The following is a 23,242-nucleotide window of genomic DNA, read 5'->3' on the forward strand; positions in this document are numbered from 1 at the left end:
ATCCCCAGCCTGTGCTGGTGCCAGGGCTGCTCTGACCCAGGTGCAGCAGCAGCTGGTCTTGTGGTTCCTATGGTCCACCTCTGGAACCTGTCCAGGTCTCTCTGGATGGCATCCCAGCCTGCAGGCACCCCTCAGCCTGGGGTCATCTGCAAATTCACAGAGGGTGCACTTGACCCCTTTAAGCCATTACTGAAGATATTAAATAACAATGGTCACACCCACTGTGAAGCCCTGATGGACATATCTTGTCACTGGTGTCCACTGGGATTCTGAGCCACAGTCCACTACCCTCTGGATGTGACAATCTAACTACTTCCCAATCCACATCACAGTTTACCCATCAAATCCATCACTATCCAATTTGGAGAGAAGGATGTTGTGGAATACAAGATCAGTTCCAGTTGCATTTTAGGACATGCAATATGGCACAGCAACAGGGCAGTACAAAACTAAAGGGAATACACAGGAGATGGAAAATTAGTCACAATTTCAATAATGTCTGCATGTAGCAGCAATGGCTGCTTATCCTGCTCCTTCCCATCCAGCATATGAAGAAAAGACTTCTCCAGCAGGCAGGTATGTATGCATGATTTGTATCACTAAGCCCCTGAAACTGTCAGTTTTTCAAGCTCTGTTATTTTTATATGTGTTAATCAGGTTTTAAATATGCATTTATCAAGAAAAATAAGAAAATTGTTTAAATAACAACAGTCTCCACTTCTTGGGAAATTCTGCTCACCTAGGAGCCTCTCTGCTTCCTTTTTACTACAAAAATCTCCCTTGGTCTTCCTTTTGTCTCAGAAGACTGTTCCCATTTCTCTTGTAGCTGACTGCTGGTTCACTTAGTTACTTCAGAAGAGGTACTTTGAGAGGCCCATGTAAGAAATGCTTCATCTCAGGGCAGAGGACATTCAGATCTTGGAAAGGCCCCCTCGTTCACTTGCATACACTTGCTCCTAGACCATCCTAGGGCAGCCAGTTACCCATGCATAGCCCACCCAGTAGTGCAATAGGTAGACAACCACGTGCAGACAGTCTGGCACGTGGCACGTGGAAGAACAGAAGGTTAAGAGAAGTATGAATGCATGCCCTGCAGATTTTGGAGACAGGTGAGATGGAAGAATCACACTATGGGGGACTAGTACAGACATCCACACTGGGTGACACAAATGAGTGAAGACTACAGGTCATGAATATACATGATCTCCCAGGTCCCAGCTGATGCTGTGAATTTAGGCTGTAGTCTCTTCCTAATAGTATAAACATAGGCTAAGCTTGCAGATGAATAAATTAGTATGGCCATACATGCACAGAGGTTGTATAAAGTTAGAGTTCATCAAGAGTAGGATAAATGTGCGTGTAATGTAACTTAACATTTGGGTTTTAAATCCATTCCACTTCCCTCTTGTTTGGAGTCTTTCTCTAATATTGTGGGTAGTGGGATTTTTTTGAGACCAAATAATAGTCACAATGGTAAATGTGACAGTGGTTTGACAGGAGTAGATGGCACGGAGCACTTGATTACTTCACAAAGAATAGAGTCAGACAGAACTTTGAGGGAAACATTTTAATTGGGTCATGATAGTTAAAAAAAGCTCCCCTTGCATTCTAAAATGCTTCTCAGATCTTCTGCATGTCTAGTTGCTTCTGGATCCAGACCTGGTCAACAGTTTCTATCTAAAGGACTGTATGTGCACAATCAATCCTTTGTATCACTTAACTGAGATTTAACATTTTCAGTGTATTAATTTCCAATTCACTTGTCAAGTATCTGATGAGATGAATACTCTCTCATCCTTGAGGAGTTCAGAAGTTAAGAAGTGTCCTTACTCAAGAGATCCCTTTGTATATCCCACTGCTGTGCGGGACAGCTCAAGAGGCTGTGGGCTATCCACTGCTTAAGAGTAAGATGAGACACTTAAAGACATATATGCATGCTCTCTTCAAATATTAGCTGCTTCCAAAGTTGACTTGTGTTCAGTCTTAACCAGCACTATGAGTAGGTGGATGAACTGTTAAAATCAGCCCTTGTCTTTCATGTTATCTCTCTGCCCTGAATCGACTTTGAGCCAGATGCTGGTCCAGACACATCTAATATGACTGCTGGTAGTGGTTATCACTTAATCAGGATTACAGGAAATAAAGGTCAGGATGGAGGGGAAGTGGAGGAGAGGGAGGTTGAGCGCACTCCCACAGAAATTAATTCATTAACTTACTAAAAAATAAAGTACTGCAGAAATTCAAAGAGAAGAGCTGCTCACCTTACAGTGGGACTTTGTTGGTTTTGGGGGGTTTTAGGGAAGAGTTTAAGTGATAACAACAGTTTCCTATCATATTTTCTCTGTATTTTTCAGCTCAGGGTTTTCCTTAGACATGGGTGGTGTTTTTGTTTCAAGAAAAACTCAATTTCCTGAACAAGTTATTGGGGCTCCAGTGCCATCATCAGCTGCAGGTGCAAATCTCTTCTGCAGTGCCAAGGCATGCAGGCAGCCACACGTTCAAACCTGTCATGCTGTTTAAGACAACAGCCATGTGGATCTATTCAGACATAATGACACTTTTAAAAATAAAAGCTTTTTTTAATACTTAGTTTTCCCTTGAATTCTTGTTCTTGAGAAGCTAACAAGTCTCGGAGTTAATAAAATTTTTATTTTTCAGTATATGTAATGTCTAATTGATTTAAAAAGTAATATTTAGACCAGACTACTTACTGTCTTGAGTGAGCAGAACAAGTTCATGGAAAAGAGAGTGTTGCCTTGAAAGAATGAAGATACCTTGACTAAAAAGTGCAATAATTCCTATTTGATGACAGGAACCTCTGCTTTCAGCTGAGTCAGAAGACTGGTCTTAGCTGAGAAAACAATTAATATAAGATAATGTTTTATTACTGTTACATAAAGGATTTTTTTTTTAGGTGCCTGTAGGAAGCAATGTTTTCAATGTCACCATTTCAAATTTAAATGCTGTGTCTTCATACATTGTTCAGCTCAGATGCATAACCAAGGATGGCCTCAACTGTGTTTGCATTTGGGGCAAAGAGATTTTGGTCCCTCACAGTAAGTGAAATGTAGTTTCATCCTACTGGTAGTAAGTATGAATGTAAAGGCTTTTCCAAATTCTGTGTCATATGAATGACATAAAGATGAACACCAGAATTATTCATTTGAGTGTATGTCTCTATCTTTTTCCATGTTTACCAGAACTCATAGACAAGCCAAGAATATCATATAATGTAACTACACAAGTCTCTCCAGGAAGAAGAAGTGTTCTTCTGAAGTGGGAGGTAAGGTTCATTTTGAGTCTGGGTACCTTCTGTTATGTATATGCTTATATGTGTATATTTATTTCTTGCATTGCAGAGAAAACCAGACTTTCTCATTGCATTGAGTCTACACTTGATAGAGGAAAGGCATTGGATATTGTATACTTGCTGCAGAATTCATTGCATCTGTATGTTGATGATTTAGGAGCTAGAAACTAACAGGGAAAAATTATATAAGTTTATATTCCTGAAAAATTACTAAAACTTCCCTTCTTTTCCAGAGAAAAACATGTTTTTATTTTAAGAGCTTCCAGCTTCATCTGAAATTCCTCACAAGATATGTGTATCTGCCTTTTAAAACAGTAAATGTTTTCCGGTCTATGTTACTCCAAAAATATCCAATTATTTCATTAAGATAACCCAGCCTCACAGCTTCATGGTATCTACACTATTAATTTTGTGCCAGAAATAACAGACAATCTTGATTTTAGAAATAATTCTTGAAGTATTCACAGGCCTTCATGTATTTAGTTTCTGTCTGTATTGCAGTAATTTCCATTTCTGTGCACTCATTTTCCAATCTCTTATTAAGATTAGTACAGTAAAATAATGAGTGTACCACCACCAGGAATTTCTACCAATGGATATTTAACACATTTCAAATTTGTAGCATAATTGCTAGCATTTGTCTTTAAAGATACCTAATCAAGCCCTAGAAGATGAGGATATCCAGAGGCATAAATTTCAATCAGACACCTCTCATTAACTTTCAAGTTCCTGAAAATGAGAGATATGTTCCACTGAAATGTAGAGAATGTTACAGATGCTTCACTGCTGTTATTACTAATTGCATACACATAACTAAGATCTCAATTAAAGAAAATTCTTAATCGTGTACTTAAATCCTCTCAATTTAATCATGCTCTTAATTTTAAGGAAATGCTTTGCTTTATTGATTCCTAATGACCTAATTAAAACAGTATGATTTTATCCCCATCATTAAAGGCTACATTTTGTTTATAAAATTAAATTCCTCTTGATTTTCTGCATGGGACATAACAGCATTTATAGAATGATAATGTTTTTCCTCTTGCTAGGTAGCACAAAGTGAGAATGTTCTTGGATATTTTGTTAATGTGGAAAGAATACCCAACAGTTGCAACCACCCACCAAATCACATCTCTCTCAAAGACAGAAAAATTCTTGTTAATCTCTCCATGGCTTACTATAGACTTAATATTTCTGCCTATAATGAAGCAGGAGAATCTCCACGAGCTATCTACATTGTCCCAGAATCCTCTGTAAAAGGTATTTATCTTATCACTTATTCACCATTATGGTGGGGAAGTTTTATGACCAATCTCTAAGGTTACTTTTTAACGGACTTTGGGATAGGTGAAAGCATTCTCTTGAATATATATTAAGCTAATATTTTTACATACTAGGAGTCAGAATTGTTTCTTAAGAAGATACTTCAGTAGAAGTTAACAGACTAGCAATTTAATATTCATTTTAGCACTTCCTTCTTTGTCAAGCTAGAGAAAGTACCTTGTGTTGGACCTACTTAGGAAAAAAGTGGATTTTACTTAGGAAAATGGTTTATGGACTGTCCTCAATATCAAGTAGGTACCACTGGTTTAAAAAAGTTCACAGAACTATGTGAAGTCTAAGTTCTTGAGCTAAATAACTATTAGGAGACCTGCTACTGTCCTTTATTTCAGTATTACCCTAACTGGCACATATGAAAAGGAATAGATAGGATGTACATGCCACATTAGGATGTACACGTCACATTCTAATGAAGATGTAAGCTCTTCTGAGGCCCAAGTAGATAGTTTTTTCATTTAAAGAATAAAACTTATTGTATAATGTCTTTGTTATAATATAAATTAGTTTCATGTGTTACAGTCTTGAGGTGTATTTATTTCAATATATGAAGAAGTTCCCTTACAAAGATTTTTAAAATTCAACTATAGCATTCACAATAAAGAAGTGTGCAAGTACCCTTGTTGATCTTCTGATAGCTGCAAATGATTGCTTATCCAGAATTTTCTAACACTCTCCTCATGCTGTTCTCCTATTCCTTGCAAAGAGGTAACCATTTGATTTTGCTCTTAGATTTCAGTCCCTTAGCTCTCTTCTGATAAAATATATCCTACCAGTTCAAGCCACATTTTGACTGAAAATTAGTAGTCTACTGAACCTCTGAGCCTGTATTTCATGGCTCTCTCGAGATGCCTGTTTCTGTTTGATTGTACTTTAGTGCAGCTTCTCTGTATCTATCATTAATTACTGAGAGGATACTTGCATTAAGTGCATTAAGATAAATTCCTTCTCAGCATACACAGCTGAGCTAGTCAGCTAGTACAGTAATTTTCTTTACAGAATGACAGAACCAACTATTTTGGAAAAGACCTCTGAAATCATTGAGTCAAATTTATGGCCTAACATTAACCTGTCAACGAGACTATGGCAATAAAGTGACACATCATCCACTCTTTCCTTAAACATTTCCAGGGACAGTGACTCTACCACCACCCTGCACAGCCCATTCCAATGCCCAAACTCTCTTTCTGTGAAGAAGTTTCTTCTGATGCTGAGCCTAAACCTCCCCTGTCTCAGCTTAAGACTATGTCTCTTGTCCTATGGCTCGTTGCTTTGGAGAAGAGACTGACCCCCACCTGCTAGATCCTCCTTTCAGGCAGTTGTAGAGAGTCATAAGGTCTCCTCTGAGCCTCCTTTTCTCCAGGATAAACAATCCCAGCCATCTCAGACAGCCCCAGCTCCCTCAGACAACCACAGCTCCCTCACAATTATTTTGCCTTTCTTATATTTGTTTCCAGACAGGAGATAAAATGGAGAATGTTTATGTCTCTCGCAAGGTTCACTTCTTACCTCAAAATGGCAGGTTGCCCTTTTCCCTCCTTAGTGTCAGACCGAAGGTCTTTCCTAGTTTCATAGCCTGTCTTTTAAAATGTCAAAATCTTCAAGATCCTTTCAGAAAATTCAAAATATATGCATATGAAATCATCTAGCTATGATATATTCTCCTCCATCCCTGCTCAGGCAAGCACTCTCTCAGAGTCACTCCATGTCTAGCAGCTGCTAGAGGCTCACAGGAGGTTATTCAGCGTCACCTGACTTCTTTCTCCTGAGGCTTGGAACAGCCACTTAATTTCAAACAATCAGAAATCAGGAAAAGTCTTGTACAACAATCCACACTGTAATTCCCAGACACCACTGCAAAGTAGTAAATGCTAAGTTTCTTCTATTGAAATACTACTGTAAACCTTACTATGATAAGTAAGTCATGTGCAATGTTGCTATATTTGTTTAATGAATAATCTTTAAAAAACAGAACAAAAGGGAGAAAGAGAAAAAGAAAGAAAGAAAGAAAGAAAGAAAGAGAGAAAGAAAGAAAAAGAAAGAAAGAAAGAGAAAGAAAGAGCAATAGGGGAGAAAACTGCTTTCCTGTTTATTTACCTTTAATTGTGTATTTGTTCACAGACTTGCCTGGTCAAATCCATGTCAAAAGCCAGGGAACAAATGCAGTTGTCACATGGACTCCAGAATACAATCCAAAATGTTTTGTGGTTGACTGGGGCACTAGTAAAGAGAATATGCACATGAAAATAGTATCTACGGCTACCAGAAATTTCACATTAGGTAACAGCAACCACCACACCTCCTATGGAAGCACCCTTTCATTTTTTGGTTATTTTTGGTCGGGCAGAGTAGGGGTTTTGTTCTGTTTTTAATGGCAAACTGAAGATCCATCCAGGTAAGCACAGCTCTTAAGATTTGTCCAGTACTGAATCATCAGTTAATGCTTAGCAACATTAAGGCAGATAAAAAGAAGAGTTTTCATTAGGGTTGTTCTGGATACGGTTGGGCAAGAAATGCAGCTACGCTACTGGTACAGTGTCTCTCCTTGCCCACATTCCAGGCAGACCTATATATTACTGGCTTTAAAAAAAAACCTTTCATCTTGTACATAGGTAAGCCTATCTTTCAATATAAACTGCTCTGTTACAGACTCCCTAAGATTGATTTTTATTTTTATACTTGTGTCTATACTTTTCAAAGCATAAGTTCTCAACTCCAGTATTCTGCTTACCATGCTAAACATGATGTGCTTCAGTCAGGGATTTCTATATGGAACAGACACTGAAAATTTTGATTAAAATCATGTAGTTAACTCTTGCAAAGGCCATTCAGCACTGGTTTTTTATGTACAATAGAGAATATTTAGCTTCAGGGTTCTACAAAGTCTTCTAGAGAGTGCACTGTTTAACTTCATCCTTCTGCAATATCTGTAGTGCCACATTACATCTAGGTTTTTTGCTTGGGCTTATATTTTCTAGCTGAGTGGGAAATACCTATCCCTGAAATAAGATAACTACAGTCATTTTAGTTCCTAATTTCTCCTTCAGCAGCTAAAGCCTCCCATGGGGAGACTATAAACCCACCTGTCATCTTCCAAATGAAAACCCATGTTTTGTCCCGTTCTGGTTTTGAAATAGTTTACATAAAGCATCTAGAAACACTGAAGAAGGATGTACATATTTTGTACTCAATGGAAAGCACTATACACTTATGCTGTGCTATGAGTCTCAGAAAGCAAGGACAATGCAGAAAAATCTATGAAGCTGTTGTCTTTCTTCTTCTTCTATGTAATTTATAACTTTTCAGTAGGCCTTGATATATCTTTATTTGTTTTCCAGACAATTTTCAGCCATATAAGTTGTACAAAATAATGGTACATGCATCTGATGTGTGTCAGTGTGAAAGTTTCATAAGACATGAAGAGACTTTTGGAGTGACCCACTTTTACTTCGTTGAAGGAGGTATTCTTCCTCTTCCCCACCCTCTATATTTCTTCTTGTTTCCTGTTTGTAGCAGTAAAAGGAAGACTACACAAAATTTCTTTTCCAGGTGACTGAACAGCTTTCTCCAGTTAGCATTGCCTTTATTCTTAGCAGTTATGTCCTGGCAGTGAACGACCTGAATGCTGCTCTTTACTGACACGTCCACAGAAATATTTTTATTATGTGTGACATTACCAAAAATAACAGAAAGATGGTTCCCAGACCCATGTGGCTCAAATCCAAATTAAATCAGATTTTCCAATCCCAATTTCATAATCCCTTGTATTGCAAGTTGAAATTAGTACTGTTGCTATTGGAGTAAAATATTCATAATGAGACAGTCACAATTTCTACCTATTTCGGTATTGTTTAAGGTGACAAGTTTTTACTCTGTGGGACTTTGCCTTTCTCTTGCACCCTTTACATTGCATCTATAGCATCTAGAGTTTGACAAGAACTCTCTTGGAAACAGCTAGTTTTCAGTCTTGTATGTCCATTGCACAGGTATTGATGCAGAACTAAATTATCTGGTTTTTAAAAGTTCCTAGGACCGGTCCCACTAATGTGACAGTTCTGAATATCACAAAGCATTCTGCACTTGTGAAGTGGACTGAAATAGCTGCAGAAGACTGTTTGGGCTTTCTCCAGGGATACAGGATCAGTTACACAGATTCATCAAGGAAAAAGTCTCCAGGTAAGTCACCGCTGCCAGAACACAGCAGCAGCTCAGGGTCATGAAAGAAAAGCTTCATTCAGACCATTAAGTCTACTGAGTTATTTATGATTTCTGAGCAAATTGAGTCCTCTGCTCTCAAAGGTCAGCTCCTGGTTAGACTTTTAATGCTCTAGTTACTCCCATGAACACTTAAAATTTTCTAGTTTTTATCTCAAATTAAATATTGCTATTTCCTTAAAAAATTACATTTCTAAGAATACAGCAGAATTCTCTAGGAACACTTAAAGAAAGACATACATTTTCCCTATTACGATTTCAGTTACAAGATTTCTATGTTTCATTGCACCTCATCCAAGCTTGAGTCTGAGCATTTCTATAAGATGTAAGACATTCTATATGTCGTATTTCAATTCAATTAGCAGTTTGTATTTTTTACCTGTTTCCAAATACACCATTATACATTTAATTTTGGAAACATTTTATTAAATTGTTAGTTTTTATGTCTAAGTTTGGACAACCTTAAAGGTCTTTTCCAACCTTAATAAACTACAAATGATGAAACTTCTATGCATAGAAAAAAATGAATAGCTGTGAATTCAAACCACTTGAGTTTTCAGTTTAAAAAAGCCCCATATTCTTTTGATAAACATTTTCTTTCTGGTCTAGAGTGGAAAGTCTCTTTGCTGTAAGTAATAATATATTAACTTTGTATGTACTGGCCTTCAAATAAAATTGAAGACATGCTAGGGAAGATAAATATCAAGTAAGAGCTGACAAAGGGAGATAGTAAGAGTTCTATAATACATGTTGACCTATGCCTTTAGAGAATCATAAAAGTCTTCTGGAGATTCTATTCCACTTAAATACCTACAAGAAGAGGCAGAATGGGAACATCCAGGGCTGAACTTAATTTATTTTTTTTTCCTCTACCTTAACCAGTCAATACAGCAGTAACATGGCACCCAACTGCCATTTTACCAGGCAGGAAGTATAATTTTAATGGAGAATTTGGGGGAAGCAGGTCCATAGGCTACAGCATCACATCCTCTTCTGTGAAGATCTTAAATCCACAATGGCAAACTTGAGGAGTAATTTCTGCCCCAAAGGCATCCTTACAGCATGACAGTTTGTACATTATTCTGGCCAAGGGAAAAGTCACTGCACCATCAGAAAAGACAGGCTGAGCTGAAAGCCCCACAAAGCAGGTAAAGCAGAAAGCACAGCCCTGTTTCTATACTGAATGATGAGTAATAGCACTGGCATAAATCAAGCTAAAAAACTACTGACTACTGGAGTGAGAGTAAAGTGTATGACAAGGGCTAGTCCTAATGTTAACTCTTACTGTCAACATAGGAACAACTGTTCAGCATGTTAGGCATATTTTCCTCTCATAAAGTATAAGCAGCCTTCTGTATTCATCACTTGTGATGGTTTGACCCTAGCTGGATATCAGTCACTGGATGCCAGAGCTGCTCTATCCCCTCTGCAAGTGAACAGGGGAGAGAAAATGTAACAAAACATTCACGGGTTGAGATAAGTATTAGGAGATATCACACATTACCACATGAGCAAAACAGACTTGACTTGGGGAAATTAATGGAATTTATTGCTGATGAAATTCAGAGTAGGATAACGATAAGTAAAACAAACCTTTAAAACACCATAAAATAAAACACCTTTCTCCACCACTTCCTCCTTCCAGGCTCTAGCTCTTCCCCACCAGCAGCACAGGCAGACACAGATGGAGTTACAGTCAGTTCATCACAGATTGTTTCTGCCACTGCTCAGGGAGGAGAGTCCTTCTGCTCTGGCATGGGTTGCCTCCCATGGGAGTCACTTCTCCCATCAACTTCTCCAGCATGAGTCCATCCCATGGGCTACAGTTCTTCACTAACTCCTCCAGTATCCAGTGTTTACTTCCTACAGGGTGAAATCCTTCAGGCACAGCCTACTCCAGCACAGATCTCCCACAGGGTCACAAGTCCTACCAGGAAATCTGCTCCACTGTGGGCTCCTCTCTCCATGGGTCTGGAGGTCCCTGTCAGGACCCTGCTCCAGCCCAGCCTTCCCATGGGTTCACAGCCTTGTCTCAGGCATCCACCTGCTCTGGCCTGGGTCTCTTCCAGGAGCTGCAGTTGGATATCTGCATTCCCTGGGACCTCCATGGGCTGCAGGGCCACAGCTGCCTCACCATGGTCTCACCACAGGCTGCAGGGGAACCTCAGCTCTGGTGCCTGGAGCACCTCCTGTCCCTCCTTCATCAGCCTGGGTGTCAGCAGGGCTGCTCCTCTCACATATTGTCACTCTGCTCTTCCCTGGCTGCAATTACATTTGCAGAGTAACTTTTTTCCTTCTTAAATCTGTTATCACAGAGCCATTTCTAATTGGCTCAGCCTTGGCCAGCACCACATCCATCCTGGGGCCAGCTGTTTCCATGTCTGTTGGACATGGAAAGCTTCTGGCAGCTTCTCACAAAAGCCACACATGCAGCACCCCTGCTACCAAAACTTGGCCATACAAACCCAATACAGTCTTGGTGTGTTAGAAGCTCATGCTTTTAACCTCTGGATTTAAAATGTACATAAATATTTTGGAGAAATCTTGTACCCATCCAAAGAACATCTGCACAGTCTGGTTTCCTTCAGATGAGGATCAGGGCACTGCAATTTTGCCGCTTGCCCAGTCATCTGCACTGACACATGCTCAGCCATAAGAGTTCATCTAATCATCTCCAAAAACCTCTTGTGTTTCAGCTGTTACTCTCAACGCTTCTATCACAAGTTACCATCTTACCGGACTGAAAGAAAAGACCACCTATCGTGTGCAGATTTCAGGATTCACTAATGCTGGGGAGGGACCTCTGACTGTTTCACAACCTTTCAGCACTCCAAAATATGGTACTGTGGAACCCTATGCATCTGCATTACCCAGCATGAATCTTTTCCTTATGTTCTCTCAGTGTTCACCTACAAGATTTATTAGCCAATCCTCAGTTACTGAGAGCAAACACAAAAAATTTTTCCTCTGCAAGATGTAAACTTTGTGTCACAGAACAAAGTATTTCATTACCTGTATATTACTTATATTTCACTACCTAGTATACAGGGAACTTGGCTAGGGTTCTTCATCTCTGAAACCTTTTCTGACCTTTTTGTGCTACCTATGTGCACATATCTTTATTTATTGACAATTACTGTCTAGATTTCAGCAGATGAAATTTCTGCCTGTGACTAATAACGTTTCAATCATCTGCTTTTGGCAAAATCCTGAGCAGTCATGTAAAGTTGGCTTCCTGAGCCATTAATTGCAAAAATAAAGGATTAAGTACCTTTCAATTGCTCCTAGTGTGGGTGAACAGCAACCAAAGTATCTTTTGCTTTCTGATAATTTAAGTACATTCTAAGTAACAGGTTCTTTAGGTCATTGGCAAAAGTTTGCTTTTCTAAGAACTGCTTGGATGGCTAAGACCAATACAGTTACATTTAAAAAGTCTAAAAAACTTAAAATCATATGAAGTTGGCTAAACTTAGTCTTTCAAATATTTTTAACACCTCATCAGTTAAACCAAAACTAACGCTGCAACAGACTTTTTTGTTTGACCACAGCTTCCCTTAATGAAGACTTCTAAACAGAAAAATAAAAGAACATGCTAAGATGGTATCAGGAACCTGTGATATTCAGAAACAGAAGTATGCAAATGGTTTCTCCCCACAGCAGCTTTTTTGTATTAAGTGAAGGAGGTATAAAACCATACAACTGAATAGTTAAAAATGTAAAGCAGAGATTAAAAAAAAGAAATTTAAAATCTTCCTTGAAATCAACAGGATTTGTACCCCTCCTCCCGCCACTGAAAACTTTCTCCTGTCAACACAAGATATTAAAGTCTCTCCCTGGAGTTTTTCTTCAGGACTCTTATTTCACTCATCCTACCAAGTATATATTTGGAAAGTATTCAATTTTTCAGTAAAGTAACAAAAATGCACAGTGGAATTAACACAACATTTTAAAAAATCAAGTAATTATGTTGAATTTAAATATTACATGTACTATTTTAGCTCTTCCCAAACATTTCACAGGTTATTTAATCCATTAGAAGTATCTCAGATTTCTTTGCTATAAAAAAAAAAATTCAGCAACAAAACAATTTGCAGCTTTCCAAACTGGTTTTGAACTTTAGGTAGCAGTTTGGTTAAAAAAAAAAAAAAAAAAAAAAAAAAAAAAAAAAAAAAAAAAAAAAAAAACACCCACAAACTATTGTTGGGTGCTGGGTAGGAAAAGAACAAGCAAGTGGCTTTTTTTTGCAAATATGGTTTGTCAATATCAGTAACACAATCATGAACTGACCACACTCTACAGGCACTATTTTTAAACTGTTGATGTCTCCTGTAATGAAGGAGACATCAAAAATCTATAACAGAGACCTCTACACTGACTCACTCTTAACATCATAGCCAGTTTTGGTTCCTATGTTAGCCTGAGCATTTTAACCACCTTCGTTAACCTCTCAAACACTTTCTCCTTTTTAGGTAGGTGGGATCTTGGTAGAAAATGTCTCAAACAAGTATTAAGAGGCAATAAGAGACATAGGCTTGCTTCAAGGTTTGACAAATGACTGATTACAGATAAAGTGATCTTAATGATCTTAAAAGTTAAAGCATGGACGCCATCTAAAAACACAAACTGCGTTATTGCTATCAGGACCAGGCATGACCTCTCAAAACAACCTAAAACAAAATAAAACCCAACCAAATAAAAAGCCCACAAACAAACAAACAAACAAAACCCCCAGAAAACAAAAACCAAAACCAACCAACCAAAAAAAACCCTCAAACACAACTAGTAAATCCTGACATTGATAAAAAGACACTTTCACTCAAATAGTTTCTTATTAAGTCAGATGTGCATGAGGGTCCTGACTTGTTAAACAAGCTAGAGCTCATATAACAGCATGAGGAAGAAAAAAACACTTACAGGTTGGAGAAATGGACCAAGAACCATCTGAAATTCATCAAGGGCAATTGCAGTGTCCTGCACCTGGGGAGGAACAACCCCAGGCACCATCCCAGCCTGGGGTTGACCTGCTGGGGAGCAGCTCTGTGGAGAAGGACCAGGGGGTCCTGGTGGACAACAAGCTGTCCATGAGCCAGCAGTGTGTGCTGGTGGCCAAGAATGCCAGTGGCATCCTGGGGGCATTGGGAAGAGCACTGCCAGGAGGTGGAGGGAGGTGATCCTGCCCCTCTACTCAGCCCTGGTGAGGCCTCACCTGGAGTGCTGTGTGCAGTTCTGGGCTCCTCAGGACAACACAGACATGGAGCTGCTGGGGTGGGTCCAGTGGAGGGTTGCAAGGGTGTTTAGGAAAATGGAATACCTTACTAGTGAGGAAAGGCTGAGAAAGCTGGGGCTTTTTATCATGGAGAGGAGGCAACAGAGAGGAGACCTTATCAATGTATACAAACACCCTAGGGGCAAGTGTCAGGAAAATGGGGCCAGACTCTTTTCTGTGGTGCCCAATGACACAACAAGAGGCAATGAGCATAAACTGAAACATGGGAATTTCCACCTGAACATGATGAAGAACTTCTTTACTGTTAGGGTGATAAAGTACGGGAAGAGGTTGCCCAGAGAGGCTGGGGAGTCTTCTTCCCTAGAGATACTCAAAACCTGCCTGGATGCAATCCTGTTTCACCCGCTTTAGGTGAACCTGCTCTAGCAGGGAATTAGAATAAATGATCTTCAGAGATCCCTTCCAATCCCAGCCATTCCGTGATTCTGTGATACCTAGATATCTTAAAAATACAAGCCTGAAAAGCTCACGGTCCCCTGAGAATACCAGCTTTAGTTTTAACTAGATTTTACTTAAATTCCAGAACATGTGTAAAGTTGGCTTTGACTTCTGTTTGAAATATTTCTCTCATGAAGTTAATAAGGTCTTTCTGTACTTAACACCATAAATCTAATTCAAGCTTTCTGTTTCCCATCAGATAAAGGAGAACTTGAAGGTTTTGTGATTGGTCTTTGTTTCAGCATGATACTCATTCTGGTTTTTGCACCTCTCACTTGTTCTCTGGCGATTAAAAGGTAAGAATAGAATATTGGCTGGAGTTGTTAGCAGCACTCTTGTTTTGCTTAGCTCTGAGTTTCATAACACTGAGTCTTTTTTGTCATTAAAGGCAACACAGCTCAAAAAACACACAACACAAAAGCCACCACAGTAATCTCACAGTGAGAGCAATTAGAAGCCATTATAAGCTGATTAGAATGGTAAAACAAGTTTGTAAAAAATCTGTACTCTTTAGCTTTTGACTACCTCCTGTCACAAATACTCTTAGACAGAGCCAGGACCATTTCTCACATTGGGACATATGCTATATATGCTGTAGATAAAGCATGCATTTGATATTTTTTATCTAAGATTTTTTTGCACATATTTGGATATTAAATTTATAAAGTATGCATACAAGCACATAATGACAAGGAGCAATATATGAATGAGTAGGAACAAGAGAGAATAACAAGGGTGACTATGAGGTCTGGCAGTGATCCTCTTATTTTATGAAAAATTGTTTTCTGCAATAATAATTTATTCACCCCCACATAATAATCTGAAGTACAATATCAGAAGCATACACTATGACTAAAAGGTTTGCATAGCAATGGATTCTTGTCATGGATTGACTCTGGCACAGTGCCAGTGCCCCCATGAAAGGTGTATTTCCCAAAATGGTTACTGTGAGATGTGACCCGGGAACAGAACAAAGCAGGCTCTAACTTGGGAATGGAGGAAAAAAACAACACTTTATTAATCTACATAGACACAAAATGAAGGGGAAAAACCCACACACACAACAATCCACAATAGAACACTTTCAAAACACTCCTCCTCCCCCCAGTCCTCTAACATTCAAATCCCCTCTAACACATCAATTCTCACTCCAATACCCTCCTTTCACACAAGCACCCCCAGTCCACCAGGAGAGAGGAGCCTCCCTCTGGCATCATGGGCCACTCCAGGAAACACAGTAAAACTTCCGTGCTTCCATGTCACACACGGCAGCTGCTCGCTAATAATAATTTTCTGACAAACCTAATTGCATACAACCACTTGTTACTATTGCTGTCCTAGAACACTACCTTCCCTTTTTCTCCTCTTCACAAAGCACCAGCCTCAGAAGCTGAAAGCACAACTGCTAAAGGACAGATGGCACAACTTGTGGCTTGAGAGCCACATGGCATGACATAGCCTGCTTTAGCTTTAAACTCTTGTCCTTGCCACTGGGAAACAGACTTTGCACTTTCAGACTGTATTTTAAGTTGCATGGTGTCTGATACAAGAGTTTTGACAGGAGCTTCTGAGACCTATCTAGTTTTGACCTAGAGCAAACTTCATTGTGATCAACATAAGACAACACTCATTGTCTGGGCCCAATAGGAAAGAGGAAAGGGGAAAAAAACAACAAAACACAAAACAACCTGCAGCACCCAGCAGCCCAGCATAGTGCTACAAAATAGTGCTTAAATTTGTACATTTGTAGTAATATTGAGCACTTTGAACTGAGATAAAAGGTCCCAGTGATGCCCTCATTTCAATTGCCTTCTTGATTTGTAAGAGAGGAGTCACCAGCCAGCCAAACACCCATCTTCACAGGATCAGCAGGAGATTCAGTAACTTCACACAGTTTTCACCTCCAACCCAGCCTAAGCAGAGGCAAAGTACCCTAAAGCTAATGAAGTCTAGCTTTAATTTCAAAACTGAACAACTCTGAAGCCAGCACTAAGGCAGAGTGATGGACTACTTAAAGTCTCAGCCTCTCTTGCAGCTTTGCTGAGGCTTTTTTTATGGAGGTGAGATGAAATTTGGCTCCCAGAATGAGCCAAACTCAAAACAATCAGGAAAGAGCAGGAGTTGTGTTGTCTCCTTAGAGCTTCTTCCAGACTATCAATGCCATTGCACAGGGGCTGAATACAACAGTATCTTGCTCCTTGTTTTCAGGGGAAAGGAAACTTCTAAATCAAAGCTCAGGAGCAAACACTTACTAAAACAAGCTTTGTCCTGTAGCCCTCAAGGAAGATGGAGGATTTGTGGAAACGATAACAAATCAGATGTATAGAAATATTAGATGTATGGATTAAAAGTACAGAAAGAGACAACATTGCCAGTACTTTTACAGCTCCTTTGTCATTAAACAAGGATGCTAATCATCATTAACGCAGTATTTCAGTGTAGACTACCAAGTTTGGTCTTTAGCTTTTAATTAGCATTATGTTAAATGTCTCTGTAGAACACCTTTTTTTAATGGTTACAAAAATGTTAATATGTTATGTATGAACAGTAATTAATTTAAATGCATAGGAAATGTCAGTCATATAACCTGATGTTTAATGTAAAATACTTCTTTACAGGCTGAAAATATTGTATTGGCACAGTGTACCCACCCCCAGAAACAGCACTGCACTCCAAGATATGGTAAGTACTCTTTTGACAGCATGAAAAAATACACAGAGGAGATCTTTGATTAATCTATAGAGCTAGTTATCTGTCCTTTCACACTTTACTCAAGAAAATGTCTAGTAGCAACTGCTTAGAAGACAGAGTAATATTCAAAATATAGGATGTGGGATAGTTTCTGTTTAGGAATAGACTGTATACACTTAAATATAATAAAGGTCTCAGACTTTTTTTACATTTACATTTAATTTTTTCACATTTACATTTACATTTAGTACACTGTAAAGCATTTTTAAAGGCATGATCCTTAAAAGAACAAATCAAAGTTGAATGGAGGTAGGTGGAGTCCAAAGAGAGAAAATCAGGGTTTTTTTGGCCATCTGGACCTGAACTCATGGGACAACCCAATTAAACATGAAGCATCTTCATTATTTTCCTTACCATAAAATTAATTTCGATCAAGTCTAACCATTAACCAGTCAGTTTTCACCAATTCAAACTGATTATTAAGTACAAGTTATTCAAAATACAAAGTAGTGAATTGTGGCCTAATTCCAGAGAAGTATTATGACAGAGGCCATGTAACATGGTGTTCTCTGAAGTCTGCTCCTCAGCTTGCCTCCAAAGCAATCCAGGGGCTCTGACAGGCAGCTGGTAGCTGTCTGAGGAGCACCTACCAGTCCACAGGCACCAAGGTTCAGCAGCACACTAACATCTTACCCACAGCTTTCTCATGTATTTTGGCAAGTATACCTGACTTTCAGCACTAAATAAGCAGGAAAACCAGCAATTAGGAAAAAATACATCTATTAGAATCAGCTGCTGGAGACCACATTATCCACTTTTGCCTATTAGTAGACTTACCTTCGCCTTCTTTCCTCCCCACTTTTAACAAGATTTATGCTACAGTTTTGGTGACATCTGATACTGAAAGTCCTCCTTTTATAACACCTAAGTTTATCTCTTAAGTCTCGGACCACCTATGATTGTGGTTTTGTAGCAGGAATTAGTACTGCTTTCCTTTATAAATCTCTTTTTCTGGAAGACTTGAATTTAATTTGGCTCTTGACAATCTAGTAGCTCCTCTCACGAGCTTTAACAAGCAGCCGTCTACCTCATAAAATTTTGGGCATTGGCTAGGTAGGTATCTGCTGTCCAGAACTGGGATACAGAGTGAACTAATTAGAAACAGTATTTCAGATAGTCTGCTGATAATCAGAATTTTTGCTGAACATCAGCATTGCTTCCTGCAACAGAGCAAGTATGGATTTTCATATTTCAGATCAGGACTTCTTCATTCTTCCTTTCTTCCACCTAAATGCAGATAAAGAAGTGAGAGTTCAGAGCTAGTCATCAGGTAGCCATTTTGCAATGAAGGATTGCAAGTGAAATATGCTGAGACTGCACGCTACAGAAAGGACAAGTAGGTTTTATGAACCACAGTGCCATTTTGACATAAAATGCGTAGAAGCAAAATATATTAATTTAAAATTCCTTTAACTTTTCCTGCAGAGGCAAAGCAACTGTCAAAGCAAATGAAGTCTGTATTAACCATGCCTGGTACAGAATATTGTAATGTTGATAACATGTCAGACACAGAAATACCAGATACCAGATAATGGTTTGGGAGAAAGCCGGAAAAGCACTGTCAGGAGACAGTACAATAACCAGTTTGTCAGATATATTGTCTAGAAGTAATTGGCATTCTGAACATTACTTGAGTTTTAGTTGTTCCAAGACTGAACCACATCAGTTTAGTTAATCAACTTAGCAACTCCTGACAGAAACACAAAAATAATCCAAAAAAAGACAGCAAGACGACTTGTTGTCCGGTAATCCAGGGGATTACTTAACAGAATATAAATCAATCATACAGAGCTCATGGTACAGAGCAGCAGGAGGAACTGAAGACACTCTCATTACAGAGACCAGGAAAATGAACTATGGGGAACTAAAATGTCAGACAGTCATCCAAACCAGTGTCCTGTTTTTCATATATAGCCAAGATTCTTCGAAGATGCTTCTTCTTCTTCACATATTGCTTCTTTCAGACAGAATCCTAGCATTGCTATGTTGTTTAGAAAAGACCTCTGTGATCATCAAGGCTAAGCATTAACCAGCACCATTGTGTTCACCACTGATCCGTGTCTCCAGGTGACACATGTAGATTTTTTCCAAAAACTTTCAGGGATGGTGAATCCACCACATCCCTGGACAGCCTGATCACCCTTTTAGAGAAGAAATTCTTTCTAATATCTAATCAAAACCTTTCCTGGTGCAGCTTGAGGCCATTTCCTCTCATCCTGTCACTTGTTACCTAGGCAAAGAGACCAAGTCCCACCTGGCTGCAGCCTCCTTTCAGGCAGTTGTAGGGAGTGATAATGTCCCCCTGAGCCTCCTTTGCTCCAGGGTAAACAATCTCAGCTCCCTCAGCTGCTCCCCATTGGACTTGTGCTCCAGACGCTTCCACAGCTCTGTTTCCTTTCTCTGGACTCACTCCAGCACCACAAAGTCCTTCCTAAACTGAGAGCCCAGAACAGAACACAGGATTTGAGGTGTGCGAGCCTGGAGTTTTTTATCCAAGCCAGGAGCAGCCCGTTTATCCAGGAGAATTTTGTGGGAAATGATATCACACACTTTGCTAAAGTCCAGGTAGACATAATACCTATTTCAGATTTGGTAGCTTTGGAATTTGGGCTGCTCTTCATAAAATAATATGACAATGAATGTACATATCATACAGATCTTTATTCAAAACAAGGCAGAAGTTAACCATGCAGTGATGCCTACTTATCCCATTAAAAGAGAAAAAGAGAGATATTTTATTTGGTACTCCTGTGACCGCAAAGAACAACATTCTCATTTCTCAGTCAGATCACAACTTGTAAGAAAAAAGAAAATAAAAACCAATGCACACTTACTTATCTCTTGCAAAAAAGCTCAGTGTAAACAAGTTTAGAGCAAGTGTGGGCAGGGAGGCAGAGGGAGAAGGAAAGAAAAAAGTCTAATAGCTATACCAGCCTGCCCATAATTTAAAAAACATTATGGCAAACACAGAACGAACTAGAAGGAAAATAAGGAAGCTTGGTGTTACCAACTGTTCTCCATTTAACCATCTAGAACTTGCAAAAAACTTGTTAACCCAGGTATACTCAGATCACAACATGGTGTGAAGTTTAATAACAAATTGTTCATAGCAGCTGACAGCTTAATTTTGTCTAGCTGCTGTTCAAGTTGCTGCCTTTTTATAGTAATATATTTGCTAAATTTTTTGAAAGCAGAACAGCATATCATGAGGCTTACACTTTATCATCACTACTTTTGGTCCCAAGTAAACATAAAGGCAAGAAAAATTAATTAAATACTATGGGACCAGGGAAGATGGTCCTTTAAATTAGGTATTTTCAGTCACATTTCTAAAACCAAATATGAGCTAAAATGGATTAATTAGCATATTGTTCTTCTTTCTTGCTTTCTCTCACAGGCTGATTGGAAACCTCTTTCAAGGTCACTGCTTCAGGCCCTGTCAGACAATGATACCACCAGCCTTTTTGTCATAGAGCATGAATCAAAGGTTCCTCTGACGCTAGACCTCTCCACAGATGGTGGAGAAGACAACAAGCATGACACCTGCCAGTCAGAAAAACCTATCAATAACACAGACATGAGCCCGAGGCATGAAGAAATCCCTGCAGAAGCAGTTACAAGTGAAGAAGACATCATTTCCACAGAAGTACCACTCTTGAGTGATTATGCCAGCATGGAGTTTAGTCAGAAAGCCCTGATGAGTCTGGCAGTGAGCACGCCTGAAAGAACTGCTCATCCTCGTCTGAAAATGGAAGTAAGCAGTAAGCCAGCACAAACTGTGCAGAAGGCTTTGTTTGCTTCCCAGGACTACCTCAAACAAAGCCAGGTGGTACTTCTGCCATCTGGACCAAATTTCACGGGATAAGCCAATTAAACCTGAAGCATCTTCATTATTTTCCTTACCATAAAATGAAGTTCCAAATCTTGTACTTCAGTGGAGCCACTAGGACCATATGGGACAGTGAGCTTGTGACAATAGTTATCCCCACTATAGTGTTTGCTTGGTGAAATAGATTGACTGCATTATTAGATTAGCTATTTCACCACAGTCATCCAGTGGAGAGTCCCACCAACTTCACACAGGAAAACTTCTAGGGATTTACATGAAAAATCTTTCAGCAAAGTACCTCTTGCTTGGTATTTTGTTCCAGGGTATTCAGGGGCCATTCAACACTTCCACTTAAGCACAATGTCATTGTAGATATCAGAAAAATTCTCTATTCACTATGACCAGCTTCAGATCTGATTTTCAGATCCAGTAAGTTCTTCACCAAAAAAAATTCCAGCAAAAGTATCTACCACTTCAAAGAAGATCTCCAGTTGGTCAAAGCTGGTCACAGAAATTAATGCAAATCTTTCAAATTAGGAATCAAAAGTTTGTTTATTGATCTTTGTAAAACACCATTAGTGCTTTACATTCCAGAACTTTACAACTTTAGTCATTGTAGATAAATAGTGCTGTGTAAGTGAAGATGATAATAAGTTTCATTAACAGTACAAGCTGTTACTTGTATTAAATTAAGGCTATTTCCTCCTACAATTACCCACACATTCAGAAAAACACATCCATAATTTGTGATGAGGTGTAGCTGCAGATATGTTTTCACACTGCAATGACAACAACTGTTAAACAGACTTCAGGAGCTGAACAGATATTTCAAGTACCCATACCTCCAAAGATTGCATGGAAGAGGAGCCATTGGAATACAAGGGATAAAAGGGTCTTATTCAATATGCTTTCTATGCAACTCTGTGATGGATTTCCACAATGCAAGGAGTCTGAACCATTTTCAGGCTTACAAGAGTTTCTCAGTCATGAACTCCCCAAGCATTAATGGTCTGCACTTATTGTGGAAGATCCAGTTTATTGCTGTTGTCTCAAGTTTAAGGAGCATTTTATTAAAATTGCTTTGTGGAGAAAGAAATTGATCGGATGTATCATAAGCACCAGAGAATCCATAGATGGACATTTTTAAAAATTTCCTCATTAAAAGTGAAGGATGATTGTCATTCACACAAATATTTCCACTCATACTAGGCAGTATGAATTATAGAATAGCTGTGCTTGCAAAAACTCAGAGAAATTCCATATCCCCACTTCACTGATTCAGTGAGAATCCATAACAAAACCTAGTTTATTAATTTTCCTTATTTAAACTCACTCCCTCTTTAACTGTATCTCTCTATATCTTTAAGACTGCCAGGAACAAACCTGTATTTCACTGTGGGTTATGCACTGTATTTTTCCTTAGCACTTAAAATTCATTGTTCTCCCACAAAGCAGTGTGCACTCATAGCTGTTAAATCTTGCAGTCGAAACAAGGGGTAAGAGAAGCACTCCCTTGAGATTGCACAACTTTGGACAGTTTTTAAATATCTTTCTTCTTTTTCTGAACTTTAATCTGGTGACTTTGCCTTATTTGAATTTAAGAGAATGCAAATGATCCTGCTATTAGATGAGCTATTTTCATTTGTAATATCAAGCAGTGGTATTGAAATGCTCTTACAGACAATGAAGTCCTGATATATAATCTTTATCAAGTAGTCATAATTTGTCCCTTTCCAGAATATAAGAATTATCCATGCTCATTACTTACTGTATTTCTTTCATTTCTTTTATTTTCCTGGTGCATAGCTTTCCTCATCCCTGTAAACACCAAATTCTTCTTTTTTTACTCTGCACCTAACAAACCAATACATATTATTCTGTTATGGATAAAATATCTATTAAGTAAGTAAGTAGAACCAAACCAAAGGCTTGCAAGCAATTTCAGTATATGAAACAGTCTTGATACATGAAACTCAACAGACAGCTTGGGCTTTTAACCTAGTGATTATCAACTCCACTCTACTAGCCATTGTCTGTCATCTTGCTACAGAAAATTCATATAGCAGAACAGGAG

General features: G+C 38.8%; 1 protein-coding gene across 1 annotated transcript in view; it reads left to right on the forward strand.

Annotated features, from left to right (window-relative positions):
* The window catches only part of LOC121355473 (leukemia inhibitory factor receptor-like), a 29,921-nt gene extending 8,708 nt beyond the window's left edge, over positions 1–21,213 (forward strand). The window contains 10 exon segments of the mRNA XM_041470931.1: positions 2,915–3,056; positions 3,201–3,283; positions 4,360–4,570; positions 6,770–6,928; positions 7,987–8,109; positions 8,672–8,824; positions 11,560–11,703; positions 14,788–14,884; positions 17,207–17,270; positions 20,737–21,213. Of these exon segments, the coding sequence (XP_041326865.1) occupies positions 2,915–3,056; positions 3,201–3,283; positions 4,360–4,570; positions 6,770–6,928; positions 7,987–8,109; positions 8,672–8,824; positions 11,560–11,703; positions 14,788–14,884; positions 17,207–17,270; positions 20,737–21,213 (1,653 nt within the window).
* The last annotated feature ends 2,029 nt before the right edge of the window (positions 21,214–23,242 follow it).

This window comes from Pyrgilauda ruficollis, unplaced genomic scaffold, assembly GCF_017590135.1.
Source record: "Pyrgilauda ruficollis isolate IOZ18807 unplaced genomic scaffold, ASM1759013v1 scaffold25, whole genome shotgun sequence".
NCBI classification, from domain to species: Eukaryota; Metazoa; Chordata; class Aves; order Passeriformes; family Passeridae; genus Pyrgilauda; species Pyrgilauda ruficollis.